Source organism: Aotus nancymaae, unplaced genomic scaffold (genome assembly GCF_030222135.1).
Source record: "Aotus nancymaae isolate 86718 unplaced genomic scaffold, 86718_ANA_hifiasm-v0.15.2.pri h1tg000158l, whole genome shotgun sequence".
Lineage (NCBI taxonomy): Eukaryota > Metazoa > Chordata > Mammalia > Primates > Aotidae > Aotus > Aotus nancymaae.
Window position 1 is genome coordinate 136085 of NW_026988573.1, and position 27296 is coordinate 163380.

At 38.7% G+C, this 27296-nt stretch overlaps 2 protein-coding genes across 6 annotated transcripts in view; both read right to left on the minus strand.

Annotated features, from left to right (window-relative positions):
• The window catches only part of SETX (senataxin), an 87223-nt gene that overhangs the window by 27140 nt on the left and 32787 nt on the right, over nucleotides 1-27296 (minus strand). For 4 of the 5 annotated variants that reach the window (XM_021674095.2, XM_021674097.2, XM_021674094.2 and 1 more), the window contains exons 10-17: nucleotides 22807-26985; nucleotides 16539-16638; nucleotides 8236-8409; nucleotides 6027-6259; nucleotides 4845-5012; nucleotides 3848-4004; nucleotides 2003-2104; nucleotides 1692-1807 (exon numbers count right to left, since the gene is read on the minus strand). In XM_021674095.2, coding sequence (XP_021529770.2) covers nucleotides 1692-1807; nucleotides 2003-2104; nucleotides 3848-4004; nucleotides 4845-5012; nucleotides 6027-6259; nucleotides 8236-8409; nucleotides 16539-16638; nucleotides 22807-26985 — 5229 coding nt within the window. The remainder of the gene's footprint in view (nucleotides 1-1691; nucleotides 1808-2002; nucleotides 2105-3847; nucleotides 4005-4844; nucleotides 5013-6026; nucleotides 6260-8235; nucleotides 8410-16538; nucleotides 16639-22806; nucleotides 26986-27296) is intronic. The other variant, XM_021674098.2, reaches the window with a different exon arrangement.
• On the minus strand, nucleotides 11780-12404 carry LOC105721097 (elongin-B-like). Its single transcript, XM_064371703.1, has one exon. The coding sequence runs from the start codon at nucleotides 12174-12176 to the stop codon at nucleotides 11835-11837; it is 342 nt and encodes a 113-aa protein (XP_064227773.1). The 5' UTR covers nucleotides 12177-12404; the 3' UTR covers nucleotides 11780-11834.

Genomic DNA, 27296 nt, shown 5'->3' on the forward strand with positions numbered 1-27296 from the left:
GATGGGCATCTAATACACACCTGGCCAATCATGGCACCCATCTTCTTAAAATTAGGGATCAGACCTGCTTGCTCACCCAGGGACTAAACTAACTCCTTCTTTGGATACATGGATGCTAAGAGAAAGACCGAGTCTCTCCCTGTGGGGTTTCTAAGCTGGGATGGTAGAAACCCTGAGATGCTGACACTCACCTTCTCCTGGAGAAGAAATGGCTGACACATAGAAAAACAAACCATGGAATGGAAAAATGATACTGTTTGAGCCTCTAGATCTACCCATACTGAAGCTAATTCCCTTTTTGTCTAACCTAATTTGAACTGGGTTTCTTTAACTTGGAACTGAAAGATAATTAGTAAACTGAATATACCTTTAATACAAGGCAGTACAGCCTATAAGCCAAATGCAAGGCCAGGAGCAGGGACTCATACCTGTAATCCTAGCACTTTGGGAGGCTAAGGTGAGAGGACTGCTTGAGGCAAGAAGTTCAGACTACCCTGGGCAACATGGCAAAATCCAGTTTCTACAGAAAACAAAAAAATTAGCCAGGCATGATGGCACCTGTCCCACTCAAGAGGCTGAGGCAGGAAGAGAGCTCGTTTGAACCCAAGAGCTTGAGGCTACATTGAACCACAATTGTACCACTGCACTCCAGCCTGGGCCACAAAGTGAGACCCTATCTCGAAAATAAACAAAAATGCAACGTACCATTTGTTTTTGTAAATAATGTTTTACTAGAACACAGCCACATCCATTTGTGTATATATCATCGATGGCTGCCTTGTGCTACCAAAAGCAGAGCTGAATAGCTGCAACAGAGACCAACCATACAGCTTGCAAAGCCTAAAATCTTTACTAGAATATCTTGCCTTTTGCAAAAAAGTTTTTAAAAAAATTTTAAAAAATAAATTTTAATGAAAGAAAAAATGAAAAAAAAAATTAAAACCAATTGGGAGGCCGAGGCGGGTGGATCACGAGGTCAAGAGATCGAGACCATCCTGGTCAACATGGTGAAACCCCGTCTCTACTAAAAATACAAAAAATTAGCTGGGCATGGTGGCGCGTGCCTGTAATCCCAGTTACTCAGGAGGCTGAGGCAGGAGAATTGCCTGAACCCAGGAGGCGGAGGTTGCAGTGAGCCGAGATTGTGCCATTGCACTCCAGCCTGGGTAACAAGAGCGAAACTCCGTCTCAAAAAAAAAAAAAAAAAAAAAAATTAAAACCAAAAGGACAAAAAAAAGGCAAAAACAAATGTGTTAACCTGAGACACATTTTTAGTGTCTTAGTACACAATTTTATACATGAATCATGCCATTCTCCAATAAATAAAGGGCATTAAATTCTCATTAATTAGGTGGGTCACAGTGGCTCACACCTGTAATCCTAGCACTTTGGATGCCAAGTTAAGCAGATCAACTTGAGGCCAGGAGTTTAAGACTAGCCTAGCCAACATGGTGAAACCCCATCCCCACTAAAAATACAAAAAATTAGCCGGTGTGGTGGCACGTCCTAGTAATCCCAGCTACTCGGGAGGCTGAGGCAGGAGAATTGCTTGAACCCAGGAAGTTGAGGCTACAGTGAGCCAGAATCATGCTACGAGCAAGACTCTGTCTCCAAAAAAAAAAAAAAAAAAAAAACCAAACAAGTTAACTAGTTTGTTTACTTGAGTTATTATTTAAGAAATGCAAAGATACCTGTATTTCCCGTCCACCTCGGCATAGAGCTCGCTGCCGGGAAAGCTCATCCAACTGATAATCTAGAAATTCCTTTCTTCTATGCATCTCCTGAACATGAGAAGGTAAGTCTTTTTCTAATAAAAATAACAAATAAAAAATTACATTCTATTCTAATTCTAACCAACACACATATACAACACAATGAGAAGAAAAAATCAGTTGCCAAAGCCAGACTAATTCTCAAGCCTTCAAATTACCTTTAGTGTCCAAGTCATTTTCCACCAAACAAAATAGAGGAAATACTAGTATAGACCATATTCAGTACTTACTCATTCTGTGGTTTACTTGGCTGTCCAAACTGAACTTTAGAACCTCGTTATTAATAGACTTTTCTGGACCCAGTCGTACTAAATTGATATCTCCACAGTTTCCTGTTGATAAGAATCACATTTAAGGACTAATAAGGACACTGTGGATAAATCCTGTCTCTATACGTAGTATCTATTTCTAAGTAAATACATTAATAATCAGAGAAGGGAGCTAATATGAACTTCCAATTAACTAGACACCAGAGACTACACCACTAACTTCTCATACATTATTTCAGATATTTTTCCTAACAACCCTATAAGGCAAGTACTTATCACTTCTACCTAATAAAAGCTAGCAAGGCCATCCCAGCACTTTAGGAGGGCCAGGCAGGCAACCACCTGAGGTCAGGAGTTCGAGACCAGCCTGACCAATATGGTGAAATCCCATCTCTACTAAAAATACAAAAATTAGCTGGGCATGATGGCATGCACCACCATACAACGTACTGTTATGTCTTAAGAGCAAATGAATTTTACGTGTAGGTAATACATATGTAATATATGGAAAAATGTGTGTGATCCCTCAGAATAAAGATAACATGTTCCAGCCTATCTTATACCTTGGTGTGGCCAAAAGAAAATAAGCATAGGTGCTATTGGCAGGACCTAGAAACTTTCCTTATAACATGGCTAGTATGTTCCCTCTGCCCCTTCTTCATCTTTTCCTCATGCTTGCTGGAACTGGAGCAGCCATCCTGACCACAGGTGCACTAAAGCATGCAGGTCCCACATGGTGGAGCAACCAGATGGAGCCTGGGTCTCCAAGGACTCTCTAAGGCAGAGTCATCATACCAGTGACTCTGGTACCAGTCCTGAACTGCCCATCTCTGGGCTCTCGAATAAAAAAAGAGAAGTAAACTTCTATTACATTTAAGCCACTGTATTTGGAGTCTGATGAATCAAATCTTGTTAAAAGGTACTGTTAGGTATCCTTAAGGAAAATTAAATTTGGTAGGGAAGATGAGACATATGAGCTTGGCAAAGTAGTCAAATACAAAGCCGTAACTATACTACTCAATATGAGTGATATGAAGAGCAAGTGTTAAGGTTAAATAAAATAAAATAATTTCACATCTTCACTTTAGTGCCCTGAATCATCTGTTGTAATGCTCTTCATTATTATGTAAATTCTACTGAAAAAAATTATCCCTCTAGTGTATTTAACATTTCTAAGCTTCAATTTCCCCACCTATAAAAATACTAATAGTAGGGTTAACACCAAGTTCATGGGATTATTTTGAGAATTACTGACACATAATAAATACTAAGTAATTGTAAACAATCATTATTTTTACCATTTCAATAAACCTGTGCTTACTCAAACCCTCATCTTTCACCACCACCTAATACTCTATGAACCTCATGAACCATCTGAGGTTCTCTTCCCCTGATTCTTTTTTTTTTTTTTTTAAATGGCAATCTTTGCTTAAGTATCCCCTATCCCTCTACTGGCTGTGGCTAACTCCTAACTGCTTCTTCCTAACCCTCACACAACTGAATCGGGGTCCCTCTGATGCATCTGAAACACTCTACATTTTAGCCCCACTATGGAACTTATCACTCTGTACTGACCTGTCCACTTCCTCACTAGGCTGTGTGTCTCCTTGAAGGCTTCACTGTTGAAACCTCAGTACCTGGCACAGGGTAAATGTTAAATGAAATACTTGCTAAATGAACTCACAATCCACAGATTCAAGTAGAAGCTATTACCAGGACTTGCTTGCTCTTTCCTTTGTTATTCAAAATTGCCCACACTTAACATTGAAAACAAAAACAAATTAAAAATCCATAAAAGTATCATACCTAAAGGATTCTTCTTATCTTTACATTTTTCTTTGAATTCAAGAATAATTTTTTTCATTAGTTCATCAACAGCCGCATTGGAAGGTGCACACACGAGGACACGGTTTTGTTTGATTTTGGCATTGGAATTTTCGTCTGAATGCCCCTTCCTCTGGTTCTACAATTTGCCACATACACATACCAAACAAACACACAAAAAATAAGGGTGAGGTCTGTTACATAGCTTTACAGTTTGGCTTTACTTCCATGTATTTTTGAAAGTTCTCATAAAGTTAAAAATAAATAAAAGCATCTACATCTTACATTGATATTAAAATTACTCCAGCATAAAATTCTGTCATAACTGCTCTGAGCTTTACTTTATCATTCACTTAATTTAATCAATACTCAATCCAGGCCGGGCACAATGGCTCACACCTGTAATCCTAGCACTTAGGGAGGCCAAGGCAGGTGGATCACCTGAGGTCAGGAGTTCAAGACCAGCCTGGCCAACATGACGAAACCCTGTCTGTACTAAAAATACAAAAATTAGCTGTGAATGGTGGTGTACAGCTGTAATCCCAGCTATTCGGGAGGCAGAGGCAGGAGAATCGCTTGAACCTGGGAGGCGCAGGTTGCAGTGAGCCAAGATTGTGCCACTGCACTCCAGCCTGGGTGACAGCGAGACTCCTGTCTCAAAAAAAAAAAAACCCCACAATCCAACCAAATTGTAGCCCAGCATTCACAGCAGTAGATGTGACCTATAATGAAGCCTGAAGACTAACATTCTAGTCCTTACGATTTGTTTCACATAAGATATAGTCTTCTTCCTCTGTTTCTCATAACCTTCCCTCCCTCTGCCACCCCTTTCTCTGACACAGTTACACACAACATAAAAAATAAACACAACAAAGTGAAGACGAAAAGGCATGTTAATACTTATTTACATGTTAGTTAACTCAAGTAAAGTAAAATGATGCATCTAGTTAACAGCATCAGTGCCTTCACCCATACCAACCTCTGTCAGTAGACGATAGAGGAGGCCAACAATAGTTTTTGATTTTCCTGTTCCAGGTGGTCCATGAATCAGACAGATTTTGGCAACTGATGGTGAGTGTTTCACCATAGCATATGCAGTTTCTATTGCTTTCTTTTGGTCTTCATTGAACTCTCTTAAGTAGGCAATCTATATAAAAAACACATTTATATAGATTGAAAGTGGAATATGAAAGGAAGACCATGAAAAAGACCTGTTCAAATTTCTTTTAATGTGTCAAAGCTTTGGTTATGGTCAGGCAAGACACAGACACCAAAGTGACCTTTAACCTAAAAAAACACATTCACTATGGGAAAGAAAGCTAATTACTTACTAATTACTAATTAGTGTCTGAGACTTCAAGTACTTACAAATACCACAACTGCATTTTTATTTCTTATTCTTACAAAGATAATCACAATAAACTGCATTCACTAATTTATAACGTTTCTTCTATTTACTCTGCTTTATTCCTTCGTTAGTTAATTTTCTCCTTAGTGAAAACATTCCAAGACTATTTATTTCCTAACACAATGTGTTACAGTGGAAAAAGCATGGATTTCAGGGTCAGATCTGGGTCTAAGCTTCACTTTTACTTACAAGCTAGGTCACTACACTCCTAACCTAAGCCTTGGACTCTGTTAATCATTAAATTTAGGATTTCTTAAAAGATGAGGATAGACTGAGATAATGCACATGAAAGCCATAGTATACAAATAATATTAGTTTCCTTTTGCATTTCTGTGTTAATTTCCTAGAGTGTATATGCAGCTTCACATGTTCAGATGACAACTTCATCCTTGCATTTCCAACAATAACAGCCAATTCTCCATCAATCATTCAAATGTAAATTTTTAACACCATAAACCTGAGACTTCTCACCTAATGCACATTAAGTAGGCAGTAGGCTGCTGACCTAACATTTTGATGTTGCTCTTCCAGCACACCTTTGACTCTTACTGTACTGTATCTTTTTCTGCAGTAAACTGACTAACCTAACTGCATACTTTGGAATTTTAAAGTAATCACTAAACTGTGTTCACCGTGAACATGTCTTTGTTGTAGACATATAGAAATATGTAGCAGCTAAAAAATATGATGCTTTAACATACTGACATGACATTAACATCCTGACATATCTACTATCATATAATCAACACTCACAATTCTCTCAGATGTTGTAGTTAGTAAATCTTTTGTACAGAAGTCCGCAGGGTTTGGACTCAGAACAGCTCTAGCCAGTTGGTTCCGACTACCCAACAGAGACATGGCTTTCAACTTCCTTTGTGTAGTCACCAGAGAACTGATTACAATACACTTCACAAGTTCGTTTAAATTGGCCGGAAAGTTCTCTTGAGTCTGGATGGAAAGGTAACACTCAAATTTTCCATTACGCACTATCATCAAGAAAGAGAAAAAGTAATTTCAGTTATCACTGAATAATGCTGCCTAGTTTAAAAGATTATACATAATTAGGTATTTTAACATATTTTGGGATATTATTTGCATAATTTACCCAATAAATATTTATGAACTGCTTCCTGAACCCAGTAATGTTCTGTCCTCCAGAAGGTTATTTTCTATAAAAGGGAGGCAGACAACCAAATAAATATGCCAGGTGGTACTAAGTGCTATGAAGAAAGCAGACAAAGGGAGGAAGTGATGCGGATGGAGGTGGATAAGCTGGTTCGGGAAGGTCTTCCTGATGAAATATTTGAGCACAGACTTGAAGTAAGGGAGTATGCACTTAGCAGGGGGTAAACAGTGCTATACGCAGAAAATCAGCAACTGCAAAGATCGTAAGATAGAGATGTGCCAGGAATATTTTAGAAATAAGGAGAAGGCCAATATGGCTAGCAGGAAAAACAGGAAGAGGAATGCTTGGCGACTCTGAGTAAAAGGGGGCTATATTTTATAGGGCTGTGCAGATCATAATAATGATTCTGAATGCTATTCAGATCAGGTAGGAAGCCATAGGGCACTCTGTGTAGGGAAATAACATGCTCTATCTCACAAACTAAAAGAACCACTCTTACTTACTTCAGAACAAAGAATAACTACAATGAGAGAAGTATAGAAACAAAAAGACCACTTACAAGGTTACTGCAGTAATTTAGGTAAAAGTTAACGATAGCTTGGACCAGGATGTAATAGTAGAGGTGGGAACTGGATTTCGGATATATCGCAAAGGAAAAGTCAATCAGATCTGCTGACAAATTAGAAGCGAGGTATGAGAGAAGTAAGGATCATGGATGACTCCCAAGGTTTTTGGCCTAAGTAACTGAAAGAATGGAGGCCCCAATTAACAAGATGGGAAAGAATGAAGCAAGTGCAGATGTCAGGCAGGAAATCAGGTGTTAGCTTTTGGACTAGCGGGTTTGAAATGTCGAACACTTTCCAAATGGAGACACCAAGAGAGACGGTTTTGATCTATGAGGAGTTCAGGGAAGGAGACTGCCTTAGAACTATAAATTTGGCAAGAGCCAAAAGCACAGAGTAAACCATCAATCCTCGTTGCAACTCTTCTAAATGCATCCTATATTCTACAGAATTAAGCCCTGATCACACAAATAAACATGGTACACCTGCTATAATGCAGTATAATGCTGACACACTTTATTGCTACTTTTAAGATATCATGCAAAAAGGAGACGAAATAATGAAATAATGTTATTCTCTTCATATAATTAAGACTAAGAAAGTTACCAATGCCAAAAAGGCAGTTTGGCATAAGAAAAGGAATGTCAAACAAAAGTAGGTTTCAATTCTGGCCTTACCACTTAATAATGATGACAGCCTTGAATAGCTTACCTAACATCCCTGAGCCATGGTTTCTTGATGAGCAAGGAATGATTTCTACTACCTTTTAGGGCTCTGGGGAAGATTATAAGTGTACATAAGACAGACAAGTCTCATTGTCTAGCATACATCAGGTATTTGTTAAATTTAGGCTAACATTTTTGTTATGACATTACCTAGGGAGAGACATATAATGGATGGAAGTGATGTAAGCAGATTCTTCAAGCTGCCTTACAGTGAGTATTATGTTTGGTCATCTCATTAGTGACTGGCCACAAAACCAAGGATGAAATGTAATTTAAGAAACAATAGATGGTTTGCAAATGGTCCACTTTATAGCAAACACAATGATAGATAAATGTAACAAAAGGATAGAACATTACAAAAATAAATATGGGATCTTTTCCAGGTAAGTCTAGAAAATCTAGAAAAGAGACTGAATGGCAAGTAATCACACAGCAAAAACATGTTTGGTAATGTATATCAAATATACTTGATATACACAATTTAGAAGGAAATTAGAAGATGAGCTTGTATCTGACATTTTCTCGTCCATGCCTCATTATTTACTTACTGACTGAAGTGCGGCGGAATTTATGAACATAACCACAGTGATATTCATGGAGATCTTGCATGTCATTTCCCTCTGTATCTTTCTTCTCTTCGCTTATTCTCTCAGGAACTAAAAACACCAAATCGTTTTCCTTTGGATAAAGTTGTTTAGCCAGTTCACATTCTTCCAGATAAACTATGAAACAAGAAATCAGAATTTATCTAACTCAAATGGAATTATTTTAAATAAGATTAACTTAAATCAAATCCTTGTATTAAGTTCAAAAGTACACAGCACTAGTGGACTCTGCATATACTTTGAAATGGTAATCTAATCCAATCAAAATCTTAAAGTAATAAAAAATATCAATTATATATATAAAGTTTTCTTTAAAACTGCTATAAGGCCAAAGTAGATAAAAACCCCTAAAGAAAATTCAGAAACTGATCCAAGTAGTTATACACTACATAATGATGTTTTGGTCAGACCAGATATACAATAGTGGTCCCATAAGATTATAATATATTTTTACTGTATCTTTTCTATGTTTAAATACACAAATACTTCCCCATGTTACAATTATCTATAGTATTCAGTATGGTAACATGCTGTACACGTTGGTAGCCTAGGTGTGTGGTAGGCTACATCACCTAGGTTGTTGTAAATAAGTACACTCTTACTTCTTATAATATCGACATGATAATGAAATTGCCTGACACATTTCTGAGAACATATCCCCATCAAGTGACACATGACTGTACATACAAGAATTTTGAAACTTCTATGCATTTGAAACAAGTAGGAAAAGATGGTTGTAAACTAAGCAGGACTAGGAAAACAGAGAAAGCACTGGAATAAAGTTCAGTACCAACTGCTAAATCTAACCCTATACTCTGAAAAATACAAACCACTGCTGAGAGAAACTGAAGACAGTCTAAATAAATGAAGAAATGTACTAAGTTCAAGGCCCAAGGCTCAATAATGTTAAGTATCAGCTCTCCCCAAATTAATCTTTAGAGTCAAAGCAATCCTAGTAAAAATACCAGCGGGCATGTTTATAAATGTTGACAACTTGATTCTAAAACTGATGACAATACAAAGAAACTTCTTTTTACAAAGAACAAAACTGGAAGGCTTAAACTATCCAATTCCAGTATTTTTGATAAAGCAACAATAAGACACTGTGGTATTGGTGTAAGGCAGCTATATAGATAAAGAAAACAAAATGCAGTGTCTAAAAACACACCTACAATCAAAGTCAACTGATATTCTGATGGATGTGCCAAGTTACTGAATGACAATGAGAAAATTACATTTTTTAAGAAGGATCACTAAGTCTGAACACCTATTTTTACAGTGCTTTAATTTTTTTTAGAGACTGGGTCTTGTTCTATCTCCCAGACTGGAGTGCAGTGGCATGATCACAGCTCACTGCAGCCTGGAACACTTGGGCTCAAGCAATCCTCCTTCCTCAGCCTCTCATGTCACTGGGACTACAGGTGTGTGTAGTCCATGCTCAGCTATTTTTTTTACTTTTCTGTAGAGACAGGGTCTTGCTATGTTGCCAGACTGGTCTCAAACTCCTGGCCTCAAGTGATCCTCCAGTTTTGGGCTCCTAAAGTGCTGAGATTACAAGCATGAAACACTGCACCTGACTTCTACATTTAAAAAAGCAAAACACCCCCTAATCCTTACATATGTCACATATAAAAATAAAATTGAAATGGTCATCAACATAAACACAAAAATTAAACTATAAAATTTAGAAAAAAGGAGGAGGAGAACTTTGGGAGGCCGAGGCAGGCGGATCATGAGGTCAAGAGATCTAGACCATCCTGGCCAACATAGTAAAACCTCGTCTCTACTAAAATATAAAAATTAGCTGGGCGTGGTGGCGCACATCTGTAGTCCCAGCTACTCAGGAGGCTGAGGCAGTAGAATTGCTTGAACCCGGTAGGCGAAGGTTGCAGTGAGCCGAGATCGCGCCACTGCACTCCAGCCTAGCGCCTGGTGACATGGCGAGACTCTGTCTCAAAAAAAAAAAAAAAAAAAGGAAAAGAAAAAAGGAGGAGGAGAAAATTGTGACTGTGGGTTAGGTAAAAGTTTCTTAGGATATAAAAAGCATGAACCATAAAAGAAAAACACTGATAAACTGGATGCCATCAAAATGAAAACTTTTGCTCTTTGAAAGATACTATTAGGAAAATTAAAAAGCAGTCCACTGATTAAGAGTAAATATTTTCAATATATAAAGCTGATAAATAACTTGTCTCCAGAATATAAAAAGAACTGAAAAATGAGAAGTAAAAATAAGAAGACAAACAATCCAACTAAAAATGGAGGAAAGATACACGAAGGGGATATGTACATTGCCAGTAAATCTGTAAAAATATGCTCAACATTGTTAGCCATTCTACAAATGTAAATTAAAGCCACAATGACATACTATACACACCCGCTTGAATCATCAAAATTACAAACACCAATGCTGGGCACAGTAGCTTACACCTGTAATATCAGCACTTTGGGAAGCCAAGGTGGGAGGACTGCTTTGAGACCAGCCTGAGCAATATGACAAGACCTCGTCTATAAAACACCACCAACAAAAGAACACCAACAAAACAAAAAGTGGACAAGGAAATGGATCAAGTGGAATGCTCATACAATGCTGGTAGGAATATAAAATGGTATACTTCTTCAAGAAAGTTTAGCAGCTTCTTATAAAGTTAAACAGGACAATTCCATTTATATTTACCCAAGAGACTATAGAACATATGTCCATTCGGATTTGTACATTAATGTTCAATAGCCACTTCATTCATTAACAGCCAAAACTGGATACAAATGAAAGATGAAACAGTAAATAGGTAAGTAAGCTTAAAAAAAGAACTATGAGTCTGGATGCGGTGGCTTACGCCTGTAATCCCAACACTTTGGGAGGCCAAGGAGGGTGGATCACGAGGTCAAGAGATCGAGATCATCCTGGTCAACATGGTGAAACCCCGTCTCTACTAAAAATACAAAAAATTAGCTGGGCATGGTGGCGCGTGCCTGTAATCCCAGCTACTCAGGAGGCTGAGGCAGGAGAACTGCCTGAACCCAGGAGGCGGAGGTTGCGGTGAGCCGAGATCGCGCCATTGCACTCCAGCCTGGGTAACAAGAGCGAAACTCTGTCTCAAAAAAAAGAACTATGAGTGCATGGATTGGGTATACTTGTGTTTCAGTCCATTGTAGTCAGCTTCTTGTAGCTGGCTCTGAGGCTGTCTGTTATGACAGGATGTACCAAGTTCATCATACATATTGTTTCTATTCCATATATAAACTTACAGTTTTCTAAGGAGCCTTGCTATATTTTAGTTGAAAATGGTATTTCAAGACCAATCTGGGCATGCTATATGCTGTTAGCGGGTAATACACCTAAACAAGGATTAGATTGTAAATAAAAGATAATCATGTAAGTGAAAGATAACCATGCATATCCAAATAAAAGAAAACTTACTTAGCTCTGTTAATATCAAACTAAATAGACATTAAGGCAGAAAGCATTATTATTATTATTACTATTTTTTTTTGACTCCCAAATCTCTTTTATTGGGGGGAAATGGGCCTCTTAGGGGTCCTCACTGCACTGCTTGTTCATTGGCACTGCTTCCCAAGTCCTGGGGCTTCATCATATCGAGCATTTCGGGCAGGCTGGAGAACGGCTCGATACACAGGGCCTCAAAGGTGTCATCTGCCCAGAAGGCCAGCCCCACAGTGGCTGGGGCCTGTGGCCGTGCTGTTTGACTGGTGAAGCCACACTCGCCCAGTGTCTTGCCATCATCCAAGAGTTGGTCATCCTCGTACAGCCGCTGCTCGTCAAGCGGCTGTTTGAGGATGCTCTCAATAATGTGCTTCGGCTCGAACACTGTGCTGGACTCCTTGGTGTCCCTAAAGATGGTGGTCTTGTGGAGCCAGATCATGAGGAACACGTCTATCGCGGCAGCTGCCTCTCCCCTCGATGTACCAGTGTGGCTGCGCTCCACCCCGTTCTATTATTATTATTTTTGATACAGAGTCTCGCTCTGTTACCCAGGCTGGAGTGCAGTGGCCGATCTCTGCTCACTGCAACCTTTATTTTGCCTCCTGAGTTTAAGCGATTCTCCTGCCTCAGCTCCAGGAGTAGCCAGGATTATAGACGCTTGCCACCACACCCAGTCAATTTTTGTATTTTTAGTAGAGATGGGGTTTCGCCATGTTGGCCAGGCTGGTCTCAAACTCCTGCCCTGGCCTCCCAAAGTGCTGGGATTACAGGCATGAGCCACCATGCCGGGCCCAGAAAGCTTTATTTGAGGTAAAAAGGGAGTATTTTGGTTTAACAGAAGATAATGACAATTCTGAATGCATACACACAATAAAATAGATAAAAAGAGCTGGGCACAGTGGCCGGTGCCTCTGTGGTCCCAGCTATGCATTAGGCTGAGGCAAGATCACTTGAGTCCAGGAGTTTGAGGCTGTAGCGTGTATGATCACACATGTGAATAGTCACTGCACTCCAGCCTAAGCAATATAACAAGACCCTGTCTCTAAATAAATAAATAAATGGAACTGATAGTGCTAGAGTATACTTTTTACATATATATGACTTTTGAACCATTAAATCAGCAAAGATAAATTTTAAAAAGCAACCCTTAAGAATACAGTTGAGGTCAGGCGTGGTGGCTCATGCCTGTAATCCCAGCACTTTGGGAGGCCAAGGTGGGTGGATCACGAAGTCAAGAGATCGAGACCATCCTGGCCAACACAGTGAAACCCCATCTCTACTAAAAATACAAAAATATTAGATGGGCAAGGTGGCACGCGCCTGTGGTCCCCCAGCTACTCGGGAGGCTGAGGTGGAAGAATCGCTTGAACTCAGGAGGTGGAGGTTGCAGTGAGCCGAGATTGCGCCACTGCACTCCAGCCTGGAGACAGAGCAAGACTCCGTCTCAAAAAAAAATATATATATATATATAGTGATACAAGTACTTTTAGAAATAGTAGCCTTGGCTGGGCGCGGTGGCTCATACCTGTAATCCCAGCACTTTGGGAGGCCGAGGTGGGTGGATCACCTGAGGTCAGGAGTTCGAGACCAGCCTGGCCAACATGGTGAAACTCCATCTCTACTAAAAATACAAAATTACCCAGGTGTAGTGGCGCATACCTGTAATCCCAGTTGTTGGGGAGGCTGAAGCAGGAAAATTGCTTGAACGTAGGAGGTGGAGGTTGCAGTGAGCTGAGATCGCACCACTGCACTCCAGCCTGGGCAACAAGAACAGCCAAAATTCATGAAATTTGTTCTTAGTTGTAGAACTAGCGTAGTAGTAATAGTTCTTAAATGATTTTGTGTATTGTAAAATAGAGCTAATGTGTAAGAAAGCTGCTGTTAGGAGGCAGAGTTCCCCCGTTATGGGAGAAAGGAGTTGCATGAAATGGAGTAAGGTGATGAAGAATCCTGTGGAGTTGAGTTTGCCTTGGAGGAATTAACTTTTTATTTTGAAATAATTTCAGACTTTTAAAAAATTTGAGTTCCTATGACCTTCACCAAGCTTCCTCAAATGTTAACATCTTACATAAATACAGAACGATGATCAAAACCAGGGTTTTATGTTGGTATAAACTAAGAGCTAATTAGACCTTATTCATATCATACTAGTTCTCCCACAAATGTCTATTTTCTGCTCCAGGATCCAATCTAGGATCACAAATCACATTCAGTTGTGATGTCTTCTTAGTTTCCTTCAGTCTAGGACAGATTGGTCCTCATTCTTCTTTGTCTTTCATGGCCTAAATGTTTTTAAAGAGTACTGTCCAGTTACCTTGCAGAATGTCCTTCCGTTTGGGTTTCTCTGATATTTCCTTGGGAGTCAAATTCAGGTTTTGCATTTTTGGTAAGAAAAACATATGAGTAATGTTGTGCTCTTCTCAGTCTGTCAGATCGGGAGGTACACGACGTTGATAAATCTCACTGCTGGCAATACTAACTTCCATCACTTTGTTGAGGTCGTATCTCATGCTTTTCCACTGTCGAGTTACTGTTTTTTCCATTTGTAGTAATAGCCAGTTTTGTGTCCTTTTCCTTTTTAACATTTCTTTCTATTTCTTTTCATTTTTGAGTTTTTTGTTCAAAATAGGTTTTTACAACTCCAAATGAATGGCTAATATGTTTAGTTCATTTTTTTGTTTTGTTTTGTTTTTTTTTGAGACGGAGTCTCTCTCTGTTGTCCAGGCTGAAGTGCAGTGGTGTGATCTCGGCTCACTTCATCCTTTCCCACCTGGTTCAAGCGATTCTCCTGCCTCAGCCACCTGAGCAGCTGGGATTACAGGCTTGTGCCACCATGCCCAGCTAATTTTTGTATTTTTAGTAGAGATGGGGTTTTACCATGTTGGCCAGGCTAATCTTGAACTCTTGACCTCAGGTGATCTCCCCACCTTGGCCTCCCAAAGTGCTGGGATTACAGGCGTGAGCCACCGCACCTGGCCCACTAGTGAATTAAACTCATTATTTTGAAAAGTGATGAAGATTCAAGTATTTATTCTGCCTTTTCTTTATAAACTATACTAATGAGTAACCAAATAGTAGAAGTAGAGAATTTTCTCGCTAGAGAAGTATTCCAGCTAATATGAAATGATTAAATTATCACCATTTTGCCACCTCCACAAAATTAATGACTAAGTACAAACAGCTGCGATTATCAGAAAAAGAAACTAGATATCACGTAGCTGCTGCTGCTGATGGAACATATCACCAACTATAAGACAGCTTTGCCAAAAACAAATACTAAAAATTTAACCTGAATTGGATCAATTCTGTAGATCCAACTATCAATTTATAGGAAAAACACAGACAGGCATGGTGGCTCACGCCTGTAATCTAAGCTCTTTGGAGGCCAAGGCGGGTGGATCACCTGAGGTTGGGAGTTCAAGATCAGCCTGACCAACATGGTGAAACCCCATCTTTAAAAAAAAAAAAAAAAAAAAAAAAGCATACAAATTAAAAAGAAAACAATATCTCCCGATAGAATAAAAGGAGGAAGGGCATAAACAGGCAATTACTCCCACAACCCCAAGAATACAAAGAACCAGTAACATTTGGGGACAAAAACACCAGCTTTAAATGGGATATATTTTTCACATATAGAACTGGGGGAAAAAAAAGGTCTAAATTACTGAACAAGAGAGGTGCACATCCTTATAGCTTGATGTCAGAAATGAAAATGGAATTCTTTTTGGTAGGCACGGACAATATGACTTGAAAGTCTTAAAATGCACATATGGTTTGACCTAACAAAGGGATTTACTCAGAGTATTTGCAATAGTGAAAACTAGAAACAATGTTTATGTCTAAACAAAAATGATTGGTTAAATGAACTATGGAACATGCTTATAACGGGATAACTACAACTATTAAATACTGTATACAGTTATTTAATAACTCTGAAAAGATAATTACAATTATTACATGAAAATAAATCAAATATAAACTTCATGAAGCTAGGAATTTTACATTTTCTTCACAGCTACATACGCTGCATCAAGAATCATCTACTATCAAATCAATAAAAACAGTATTTGCTGAATGAATGAAAAATGTCACAAAATAAGCAAAATGATCCCACATTACATACACACTCTCTCCCCATATGGGTTAAATAGAAAGTCTGGCAGTAAGATATACACCAAAATGGTAATGGAATTATCTCTGAATAATGGGAACTGTGGGTAATGTTTATTGGCTGGCTGACATCTAAATGTTTTCCAATGAACATGTAGTACCTTTCTCCAAAAATATACACACGTTCAAAATATACACACGTTCATTTTTTTTCTTAAGCATATCTACAGAGTAGGATGGATGGGGGCTGGGGTTAAAAGAGGATTTATTCATTTTATTTTAAAGAGTTCTGAATGTTTGGTGTATTTATAAGTTGGACCTAAGAGTGGTATGTGGTTCAGATCAATCATGAAATGAAAAGACAGATGCCAGGAAGATTTACTCAGAATCTATCAAGACTGTATTACTGCAACACCCCCACCAATCCCCTCCATTCACCCTCTCTCCCATCCCCAGCCTCCACTGACAATCCAGCCTGTAGCATTCTAACTACAGAGTGGAAAAAAATCATGAATTTTATATTCATAGTTCTCCCAGTAACTATCCTCATTAAGACTTTAAACATATTCTGAAGTCATAAATTTAGCTTAGAAAATTTGTGTCCCCTTAAATTCAAATAATGCTATCTCCTCTTAATTAGAAATGTTATTATATCATATATTCCAAATTGCATAAATAAGAAAAAACTTACCCACAAACTCCCAGTATTTTATATAATCGGCAGGAAATTTTCGTACTTGCAACTGATAGAAATTCTCTTTATTTGGAGAGCTGAGCCATTCCTGTGCCACCTATACAAATCACAAAAGCAAATTAAGAAAGCAACATTCTGGAAAGACATGCTAAATAGTAACATTTTCCAAAGTTAAGCAACAGTAAAATCCAGAATCTAGAATGTAGGTGACAGAAACTTAAAAACTGATTTGTGACAGTTTAATAAAAATTATCTGAACTGTCCTATCCAATTCAGTATGCATTAGCTACATTTGGTTATTTACATTTAATTAAAATGTTAGAAAATAAAAATTATGTTCTTCAGTCAAACTAGTCTCACTTCCAATACTCAACAGCTTGGCTACTCCACTGTGCGCAGATGTGGAGTATTTCCAGCAGTGCATGAGGTACTTTTGAATGGCTCTGGTAGAATGCTACCTCCAAACCAGATCAGCTCACAAGTCCAAAAGGACCTAGATTTGTTGCAAACCTTAGGGATTTCTCATCAACATGTCATCCTGCCAGTTTATAAAATGCTCTGTATCCATCTTCCAATGTGTCAAAGCTCCAAACTCAGAAGTACCCTTAAGGATCTTCTAAGAAATAAGACTATCCTCAACTCCAGATTTAGGAAGAAGACCACTAGTATAAAAAAGTCATATTAGCTTTCCCTTAAAAAAAAAAAAAACAAAAAACACTAACAAACATATTATCTTTTGGGCCCTAAGAAGGGTTTTGTCTACATGTAACAGTCATTAAGTATTTAAATCAACAACTGGCCTTCGGTTCCTGTGAAGAAACTTAAAAACAAAGACTACTGGTGCTGAGCTGCTTCTGCACTGGTTAACCAATCAAGACTCACAAGGGTTATGCTATGGACAGGGGAACAAAACAGTACTGAATTTGTGTTATTTGCTAGTGAGGTCAGATTCTGGTCCATGATAGTCATGATCAGTTTGCATCATCCAATTTTACATCCAGAGTACCCTACACTAAGGCAACTCCATAGAGTCATCTTCAAAAGTGCATTCTATGTTCACAGCATTATTCACAATCACCAAAACCTGGAAACAACCCAAATGTCCATCAATTGGTGAACAGAACAAATGTAGTATATTCATACAAAAGAATCTCATTTGGCAGTAAAAGGGCCTATTAATACATGCTACAACACAGATGAGCCTCAAAAAGATTATACGAAGTAAAAGGTGCCAGATTCAAAAGACAACATATGTACACTTCTATATATATGACATTTCCAGAAAGGCAGATTTATAGAGACAGACGGGAGATTAGTGTTTGCCTGGGGCTAGCGGTAGGAATGAAGAATGACTACAAACGGACACAAAGGATTGTTTTAGGTCAATGGAAAAGTTCTAAAACTGTGTTTTGATGATGGCTGTACAACCGTAAATTTACTTTAAAAAACCTTTCAATTACACACCTTAAAAGGGTACATTTTATGGTACAGTATACCTTAATAAAGCTATTAAAATGCATCCTAGTGTGCACAACAAAGACCGAAAGAAAAATTGGTCAATAAAATTTTATCATATGGGATTTAGCTGAGTGTGCCTAGAAGATCCTAGATAGTTCCCATCTTGGAGAAAAGAGGGCAGATACTTTTCGTTTGAAATTATTTTGTCCTAATATTGACTTCTACAGCAACCCCAGGAGCCAGAGATTAAGTGCATCTCTTATAGTCAAGCTATAATGACCAACTAATGACAGCTGATGATTCTAGAGCTATCAAAGAGAAACTCACCTAAGTAAAAAGTCCTAATGAATACACACTCAATATACTACATAATTCACAGGTTTTTATATTTGATGCAGCAGGTTTATCTGTTTCATAACTCATGTGGACCTAAGAAATTAAGAAATTATGAACTACATGAGCTAGCAGCTTCAGACTAAATGAAATAAATTTTCAGAGTACAAACAAGTGTATGTTTGTGGTCCATCAGAGCATTATCAAAGCTAAAAGTAATCAACTAGGTTCAGAGGATGTAAAATCATGCAGATGGTTAGAAAACGAGCTCCTTTCAAAAGTTGTCAGCTGCTGTAAAAAATAAACAATAAAAAGAAAATAAGCTCCCTCAACGTAAGAACATTTAGAATACAATGAACAGAGATAAATATACTGTGGCTTTCCAAGTATTTTTTTTTTTTTCGGGAGAAAGAGATTCGCTCTCGTCACCCAGGCTGGAGTGCAATGGCGGGATCTCAGCTCACTGCAACTTCCGCCTCCTGGGTTCAACAGATTCTCCCATCTCAGCCTCCCAAGTAGCTGGGACTACAGGCATGCACCACCACACTGAGGCAATTTTTTAGTAAAGATAGTTTAACCATGTTGGCCGGCTGGTCTCAAACTCCTGACCCCAGGTGATCTGCCTGCCTTGGCCTCCCAAAGTGCTGGGATTACAGATGAGCCACCAAGCCCGGCTAGTTTTCCAGTCAGTGGCAATGTAACAATCTCACAAAGCACTAAAGAAGCAAACTACGTTCCTTTTCTTCCCATTCCAGACAAGAAAGACAGATATCTAGTTAGGCTTCATCTTCAAAGGAGGTCTGAGTTTTCTTTTTTCCCAGTAACTAAGAAGAATAGAGTCTACAAAACTGGATGTCCTAATAATTTAGTAATTTAACATTTTTCAGCCAGGTGCAGTGGCTCATGCCCATAATCCCAGCACTTTGGGAGGAAGGGGTGGGTGGATCACCTGAGGTCGGGAATTCAAGACCTGATCACATGGTGAAACCCCATCTCTACTAAAAGTAAAAAATCAGCTGGGCATGGTGGCACACGCCTGTAATTCCAGCTGCTCAGGAGGCTGAGGCAAGAGACTCACTTGAACCCAGGAGGTGGAGGCTGCAGTGAGCCAAGATCGCACCACTGCACTCCAGCCTGGGTGACAGAGCAAGACTCCCATCTCAAATAAAAAAGAGAAAAAAACATTTTTTCAGATCAAATAGTTAAATATAATGTTTTGATAAAAGTATTTCCACAGACTAAACACACTGTTTGGTTATAATTAGGTTTTCTTGTGTCCCTGAGAAAATTCTCTTTAAAAATTTATGATTATGGCCGGGCATGGTGGCTTACACCTGTAATCCCAGGACTTTGGGAGGCTGAGGCTGGTAGATCACAAGGTCAGGAATTCGAGACCAGCCTGTCCAATATGGTGAAACTCCATCTCTACTAAAAATACAAAGCTTAACCAGGCATGGTGGTAGGTGCCTGTAGTCCCAGCTACTTGGGAGGCTGAGACGGGAGAACTGCTTGAACCCAAGAGGCGAGGGTTGCAGTGAACTGAGATTGTGCCACTGCACTCCATCCTGGGTGGGGCTTCCTAATGAAGTGTCAATGGTCAACAACCCCACCCTTTCACTCAGAGTTTCTGGTGTTCTCATCTTTCACATATATAACAAAATATAGATTTTACTGCACCTAAGCACAAAACCTTACCATAAAGAATGAAACTAATGTTGGGTTTTACCATGCTATGGCATCCTTCAGATCACATTTGCCTTCCAGAGTGCAATCATAAAGGGGTTCATCTTTTGTAAAAGTTATCTGAAGATTTCAGGTTTTCCTAGACACCTTTATTAACCTGTTGCTAATCAAATGTATTCTCTTTTTAAAGTAAATTTTTTTAAATAGAATATTTAACACAACATAAAACTTACCATTTTAAAGTGTACATTTCAGTGATTTTTAGTACCATGGTTTTATTTACTATGCTGTGCAACCATTACCACTAATTCCACATTTCCATCACCCCAAAAGAAACCTTATACCTATTAGCAGTCCCAATCAATTCCCCCTCCTCCTTTCCCTGACAACTACTCATCTTTCTGTCTCTATACATTTGCCTATTCTGGATAATACATATGAATGGAATCATATAATAAGTGATCTTCTGTACCTGACTTCTTTCACTCAGCACAATGTTTTCAAGGTTCATTAGTCAACACAAGATCTTCACTTTTTTTTTTATGAGACAGAGTGTTGCTCTGTTGCCCAGGATGGAGTGCAGTGGCGCAATCTTGGCTCACTGTAACCTCCGCCCCCCCGGGGTTCAAGCAATTCTCCTGCCTCAGCCTACCGAGTAGCTGGGACTACAGGCATGTGCCACCACACCCAGCTAATTTTTGTACTTTGCTTACCAGAGATGGGGTTTCACCATATTGGCCAGGCTGGTCTCGAATTCCTGACTTTATGATCCGCCCACCTCAGCCTCCCAAAGTGCTGGGATTGCAGACCTGAGACACCGCACCTGGCCCTTCACTTTTTATGGCTGAATAATATTCCATTCATTGTAGGAGCAGACCATATTTTACTTATCCATTCATCAGCTGACGCACATTTGGGTTGTTTTCACTTTTTGGCTACTATGAATAATGTTCCAATCCACTCTTTTTTTATAATAGGCCACATACAAGTCTATTTTAAACTTTGTGTATGTAAAAATGGAACTTGTGCTCATTGTTTTTAAAAAGCTGAGACTACAAAAAAGTCCTGAAAGAAATAAATCTTAGTATCTTTTAACTCAGGAAATAAAATCAGAAGTATGTGTCTATCCCTCATAGGGTTGTGAATGGCTTCTAAGCAATTTAGTGCTTTCTATTGAAAATAAAGCAACTCCTGCTAAAACAAAAATAAAATACCTTGGGAAAAAAGAAAAATAACAAGGCCGCTCTCAACAACGGCTAAAACTGGGGGCACAAATTGATCAAAAGATTAAACGTAAAGTAAATTTATGAAGATATACTGACTCAAGTTTTATAAAAGCCATTTATCTTGTCATGTACAGTATTAACAATTCACTCATTTTCTTTTGGAGACTTGTCCCTTTGTACATTACACTTCCTTCTCCAACACTCCAATCTTATTGTATCCAGAGTGTCTTTGCACTTCACTCTGCCTGGAACACACTTCCCATAGTTAACTCCTAGTCACTTGAGTCTCAGTGTGAATACCATCCGCTCAGAGGTTATCTGATCTCTCCAGAAAGTGCCCTGGTTCCCTTTGTTCTAGATCATACTCAAGTCCTTATCTCAATCTGAAATGGTCACTTCCAGAGCATAGAGACCTCATCTGTCTTGTTCACCACTTTACCCCCGACGCTTGTAAGAGCACTTGGCACATACTGGGCACTCAAATATCTATTAAGTTAATGAGTCATGAATATTTACCTCAACAATGTTTGGTTTTAAGAGTCTTATTTCTTAAGACTCTTAAAGAGAAGAACCAGAATAGGATGTGCTGGGGGTGGGAAGGCTGTTACACAGAGCAGCTGCTATGATGAGTAAGAAACTGGGAAGTCCGATGTATAAAGAGAAATTTCGGATTACTTTGTGTTCAACGTAATTCACCCTTTGCCACCTCCTCAAGAAAACCATAGCAAAGGTCGCTGTTACTTAAAAACAAAACAAATGCAGATGAAAAACTATCTCCTCTGAGAAGTCTTCCTTTACCTGTGTATCAATAAACATTTCCTCCTGTGTTACCTCTGGACTTGGTACATTAGCACCTTGAGTTGTATCTCAGCTCCAAGGGGCAGAGGGTTAAGTAGTGTTTCCCAGTTGGGCACAGCAGCTCACGCCCGTAATCCCAACACTTTGGGAAGCTGGTGGATCACCTGAGGTCAGGAGTTTGAGACCAGCCTGACCAACACGGTGAAACCCCATCTCTACTAAAAATACAAAATTAGCCAGGCCTGGTGGTACATGCCTGTAATCTTAGCTACTTGGGAGGCTGAGGCAGGAGAAGCACTTGAATCTGTGAGGCGGAGACTGCAGTGAGCCAAGATCGCACCATTGCACTCCAGCCTGGGCAGCAAGAGCAAAACTCAGTCTCAAAAAAAAAAAAAAAAAGTTTTTCCTCCATACTGCCAGTATCTAGAACAGTGGCTGGCACAAATGTCTGTTCAACATGAAACCTAAAAGCAGTATCTAAATCAAAAAGATCAACCATTTTAACTATACTTTTTGTTTTTCCTTTGGGGACAGGGTCTTGCTCTGTCACCCAGGTTGCAGTGCAGTGGCGCAATCTCAGCACACTGCAACCTCTCATCTTCTGAGTTCAAGCAATTCTCTGCCTCAGCCTCCCGAGTAGCTGGGATTACAGGCACCAGCCACCACACCCGCGTAATGATTGAACTAACTATACTCTGTTTTACTCAGCAAGGTAAAGAGGTAACTTGAAAAGTTTGAAGAGGCATACAAATGAAACACATACTTACTGTTTCAAAAGTATTCAATACCATCAAAGGGAAAAAAACATTAAAATAATCTCCACAATCATGAAATGTGAAAGGCACAGGTCTTGAGATGGACTGACAAAGGCTTGCAGGGGGCCCACACTGATCAAAGTTCAAAAACATTTCATATTTCCATTTTAAGACCTCTTTAACGAAGGTGTCAGAGACAGACTGCGATGACAAGAAAATGTTTACTGGAGAGGAAGATGGAAAATATTTGCTTTCACCAAATGGAACTTTCCAACCTTGCCCATCAGAATTACTTGGAGACTGAGGCTGAAGAACACTGCATGAGTTCTTCATTTCACTCACTGGCTTCTGAGATCCAAGGGGAGTTGGCTGTGTTACTTTCAAAATTGACTGTATCCCATTTGATTTATTTTTTACAGATGGTGAAAGGGCTGAAGAAGATTCCAAAGATTTAGAAAGACTAGCAATTCGTGAAGTACTCTTTGAGCTAAAAATCTTAGCAGTGGTAGGTCTCAAAGATTTAGATGCAGAAAGAGGCAAGCCAGGTTTACGAAATACATCTTCATCTGCTGCTTTCACTTCAGAGTGTTCCGGGCAGTATTCATCCTTTTTCGTGGCTTCAACACAATCTTTGTATTTACACTTTGTGCCACTCAAAGATTCCAACTGAGACCGACTTACAGAATCTTCTTCAACCTGAACTGTATCTTTTCCATGAATTAGTTCAATGAAGTTATAATTATCATTCTCCATTTGCGAACATAAATCCATATCTTCAGGATCGTGTTGTGTTAAAAATAAGTTATCTTCCTCTGTATCACTGCTGGGGTCAGGCTCACCCTCTTTCAAAGTTGCCGTTTCTATATGATGTACTGACAGATCACCTCCACCTAGAGGGTCCTCTGAAGTAGCGACAATTACTTCATTTATTGGTATTGTTCCATTTAACACTACAGAATCACACTGGTTCAAAAGGCAAACATCATCAGTCACTGGAGATCCATGTTTTGCTTTTGTGGCTTCTGGTTCAGAAGGCATGCATTTTATTATCTGTTTTCCATTACTGTTGGCAAGAACCTCTGTTCTTCCTGTACAATTATAATCTGACCTATCAGATTCTGGTACAGATGTGTCAGATTTCTGTGCTGTATGCAGCCCTGTTCTTGTGGCATCTGTACTTTTACAACCAGAAAGTCCTCTTCTATTTTTTTGTGATTTGGGTCTCATCTGCCTTCGCATCTGAAGTTCTTGACTAATCAGCAGTTTCTTATTATTTCTGACAGACAGGTTCTGAGGAGGAATTAATTTAGTCTTTTTTGGAGTATCAACTACCCCAACAGCTCTGCCATGATCACGTAATTGAGCTAAATAATCTAATGATCGTTGGGACAACTCAAATGCCACACGAGGAGCCTTTTTCAGGCGAAGTCTCTCAGCTGTTGAAGTTGGTTCAGGACACTGACGAAATTTCTTTGGTAGCACTATAGCAGGAGTTGTCCTACAACTTAGGTAACTGGAACTCTTATTCTGTCCTTTTTTGGCATCTGAATGCTTTTTCTTAGGGTTCTTAGAAACTGGAACTTTCTTGACAGGTTCTGAGTAAGTACAAAGCTTTGAAGACTTCTTTTGTGAAACCGTAGTGGCTCTCTGAATACTTGAATTGGGAGTTGTAGTCCTTCCAGTTATACTTTTAAAATCGTTTCCAACAAGATCTCTCTTATTAGTATCAGACTGGCCCTCATTTATGACAGAAGATGAAGGCCTCACAAGATCTTCAGCCATTGGTTTTTCAGATCGTTTTCTCTTACGCTTTTTTACTTCAATTTCACAAAATTCCTCAACAGAAATACTACTGTTCTGTCGTCTCGTGGGTTCTTCAATGCCCTCTGCTCCTTTTTTAACAGCTTCAGATACATAATCTGTACAACCCTGATCAATTGTGATATTGGCTATATGAGTCAAACAATTTTTCTCATCATCTTGAACTGAATTATTGTCTAGATAATCTTGCCAAACTGAAAACACTTCAGATGGACTTTCAAACTCAAAACACTGAGAATCACATTCCTCAAGCTGCAAAAGAGATTTTGTCTTTTCTTCCTTTACTGGATTCTTTTCCTCCTTACTATTAACTATTGAAACGTGCTGCCCTGGGCTTTCCTTCTCAATGCATATTTTGTCCTGTTTAGTGAGTTTCTTGAGACTCAGGATTGCTTCATCATCATCATCGGAATCTGAAATAATAATAACCTGTCCACAGGAGGTATCTCCAACATTATTTTGGTTAGCTGTGAAATATCTTTTATGTTCTTTCACTTTCCTTTGTAGCTGGGATGAGTTCTGAGGTGAATCTGATGGAAACTTAATAACACTGGCTTGAGCTATTAAAGATAATTTGTGAAGGTCTCTGTCTATCTGAGAATCCGTTAAGGTGTCAGATTTAGGACTGATAACAAGAGCCTGTTCTCCTGTCAAGCTAAAAGAAATCGGATTGGTACTATTACTCATCTCCTTATCTCTTGATTTAAGTACAGTCATAAGATCGTTAAAGGAAGAAGATTTCTTCACTAAAGTATCGGTCATTTCTGTAAAGGGGATCAAATCTTTATCAACAACATGACATTCCTGTATTTTACAATTGTTTTCATGGGAAGAGAAAATATCTAACTCTGCATTCTTTAATTGTTTCTCTTTTGGCAATAAATTGTTCTGAGATTTTTGTTCTTCATTCTTATCATCATCCAGACCACCACCAGGGTCTAAAGAAAGATTGTGTATGAAACCATCTCCTTTCTGAACTCCTGTGTCTTTCCTTGAATAGAAACCCTCAATGTTAGATACAGTCAGATTTTCATCTAAACTGATAGTATTATTGACCAAAGTACTCTTCCTGTGTTGCTTCTTTATTACATGTGATAACTTTGCACAGATTTCATCTTTCTGTACCTTTGTTTTTCGTTTTGAGGTTTTAGCAAGAGCATCACCCTTTAAAGAGAAATCTTCATTTGATGCGGACACTTTTTCCAAAGCATCAGTGCTAGAATCAGTCAATAAATGTGTTGATACTATTATTCCTCTGTCACATCCCCTTTCTGGACCATTTCTTGAAGTACAATTCTTTGGTGTATATGAAGAGTTCTCTTTTACAGACTTCTGCTTCCTTGTACTTATTTTAATTGGACCTTCAGCTCTTTTAGTAAAAAGGTTTTTACTACCCTGCTTTAAGCATGATCCAGCTGAGAGATAGTCTTCTAGTTTTACATCCTTTATAGAATTTTGCTTATTATTGTCACCTTCTATACTGTTATCTGCTTTGATCAATATATTGTCTTGCACTTTCATTGGTTCTTTAGAAAATGTTGGGCTGGAATCTCCCCAACAATGCATATCTTTTCTAGACTTCTTCCCTATTTGCTCACTTTCTTCTTTATTATAAGATGCAGGAGAGGTTTTACATGTAGAAGTCAGATCCACAAAACTGTTACATGGAGGTGCTTTAAATTTTATGTTTCTAATAATTTGCTTTAAGCAAGTTTGTAGCTCATGGGTTTCCTGACTAGTCAACTGCCAACCTAGAGATAAATTTCCTCTAAGGAATAAGTTGAGCTTATCCCAGAATCGCTTGCAAAGAGAATGCTGCCCAAGCTGATAACCTTCTTTAAGGAGACTTCTAATCAGCTGCACACAAGCAAGTTGTACAGAATTAGATGGCATTGAATGCAACGACAGTGATGATATCATTGCTGTTCCTTTGGAGCAATTTCCAGATGATTTCTCAGAACTCCGTGCAAATGCAGTGGTAGGAAGCTTGGCACATTTGACAACAGCTTCCACCCATTGTTGGGAACTTACCCAGAGCAAATGCAAACATTTTTTATTTCTATGCAGTTCAATCACTGATACCAAAATTAGAAGAAAAAATTCAGTGACTTTGTCACACACGGCATCTGTTTGGTTGAGGACATCTTTGACTTCAGAGTACAGATGATGAATAACCTCTACTATGTAAGCCACACCCAAATCCTTAAGATCCATGAGGGACTGAACAAAAGGTATGAACCATAAAAATGTGCTGTTATGAACACGCATGTCTTGGCCAATATCCGACTGAAGTACACTGCTTAACGTTTCCATTTCTTCATACATGTTAGGACAATAATCTGGGCAAATGGCTGTTCTCCATCCAGAATCCTAAAAAGAAAGAAATGCTCATGTTCAGATAAATAAGCACCATTTATGATAGGTTTAACACTCAAATCATTAACAAAAATATATTTCTCAACTCTCTTATTTTGGTTTACATCATTATTATGGTATACAATGGTATAATTATGACATACAATTATATCACAATCACAATATACCTAACTCCCAAGAAACTGAAATATAAATTGAATTTTGAGGTTAAAGTTTCATGAAAAGGCAAATTTATACCACCTTCATATACTCTGACCTTCTTTCCACTAGCTAGTTTTAATTTCTACTCATGCCACTTATGTCCC

Excerpts from the sequence above, each read along its gene's own strand:
- LOC105721097 (XM_064371703.1), bottom strand. The coding sequence starts at position 12,176 with ATGATCTGGCTCCACAAGACCACCATCTTTAGGGACACCAAGGAGTCC.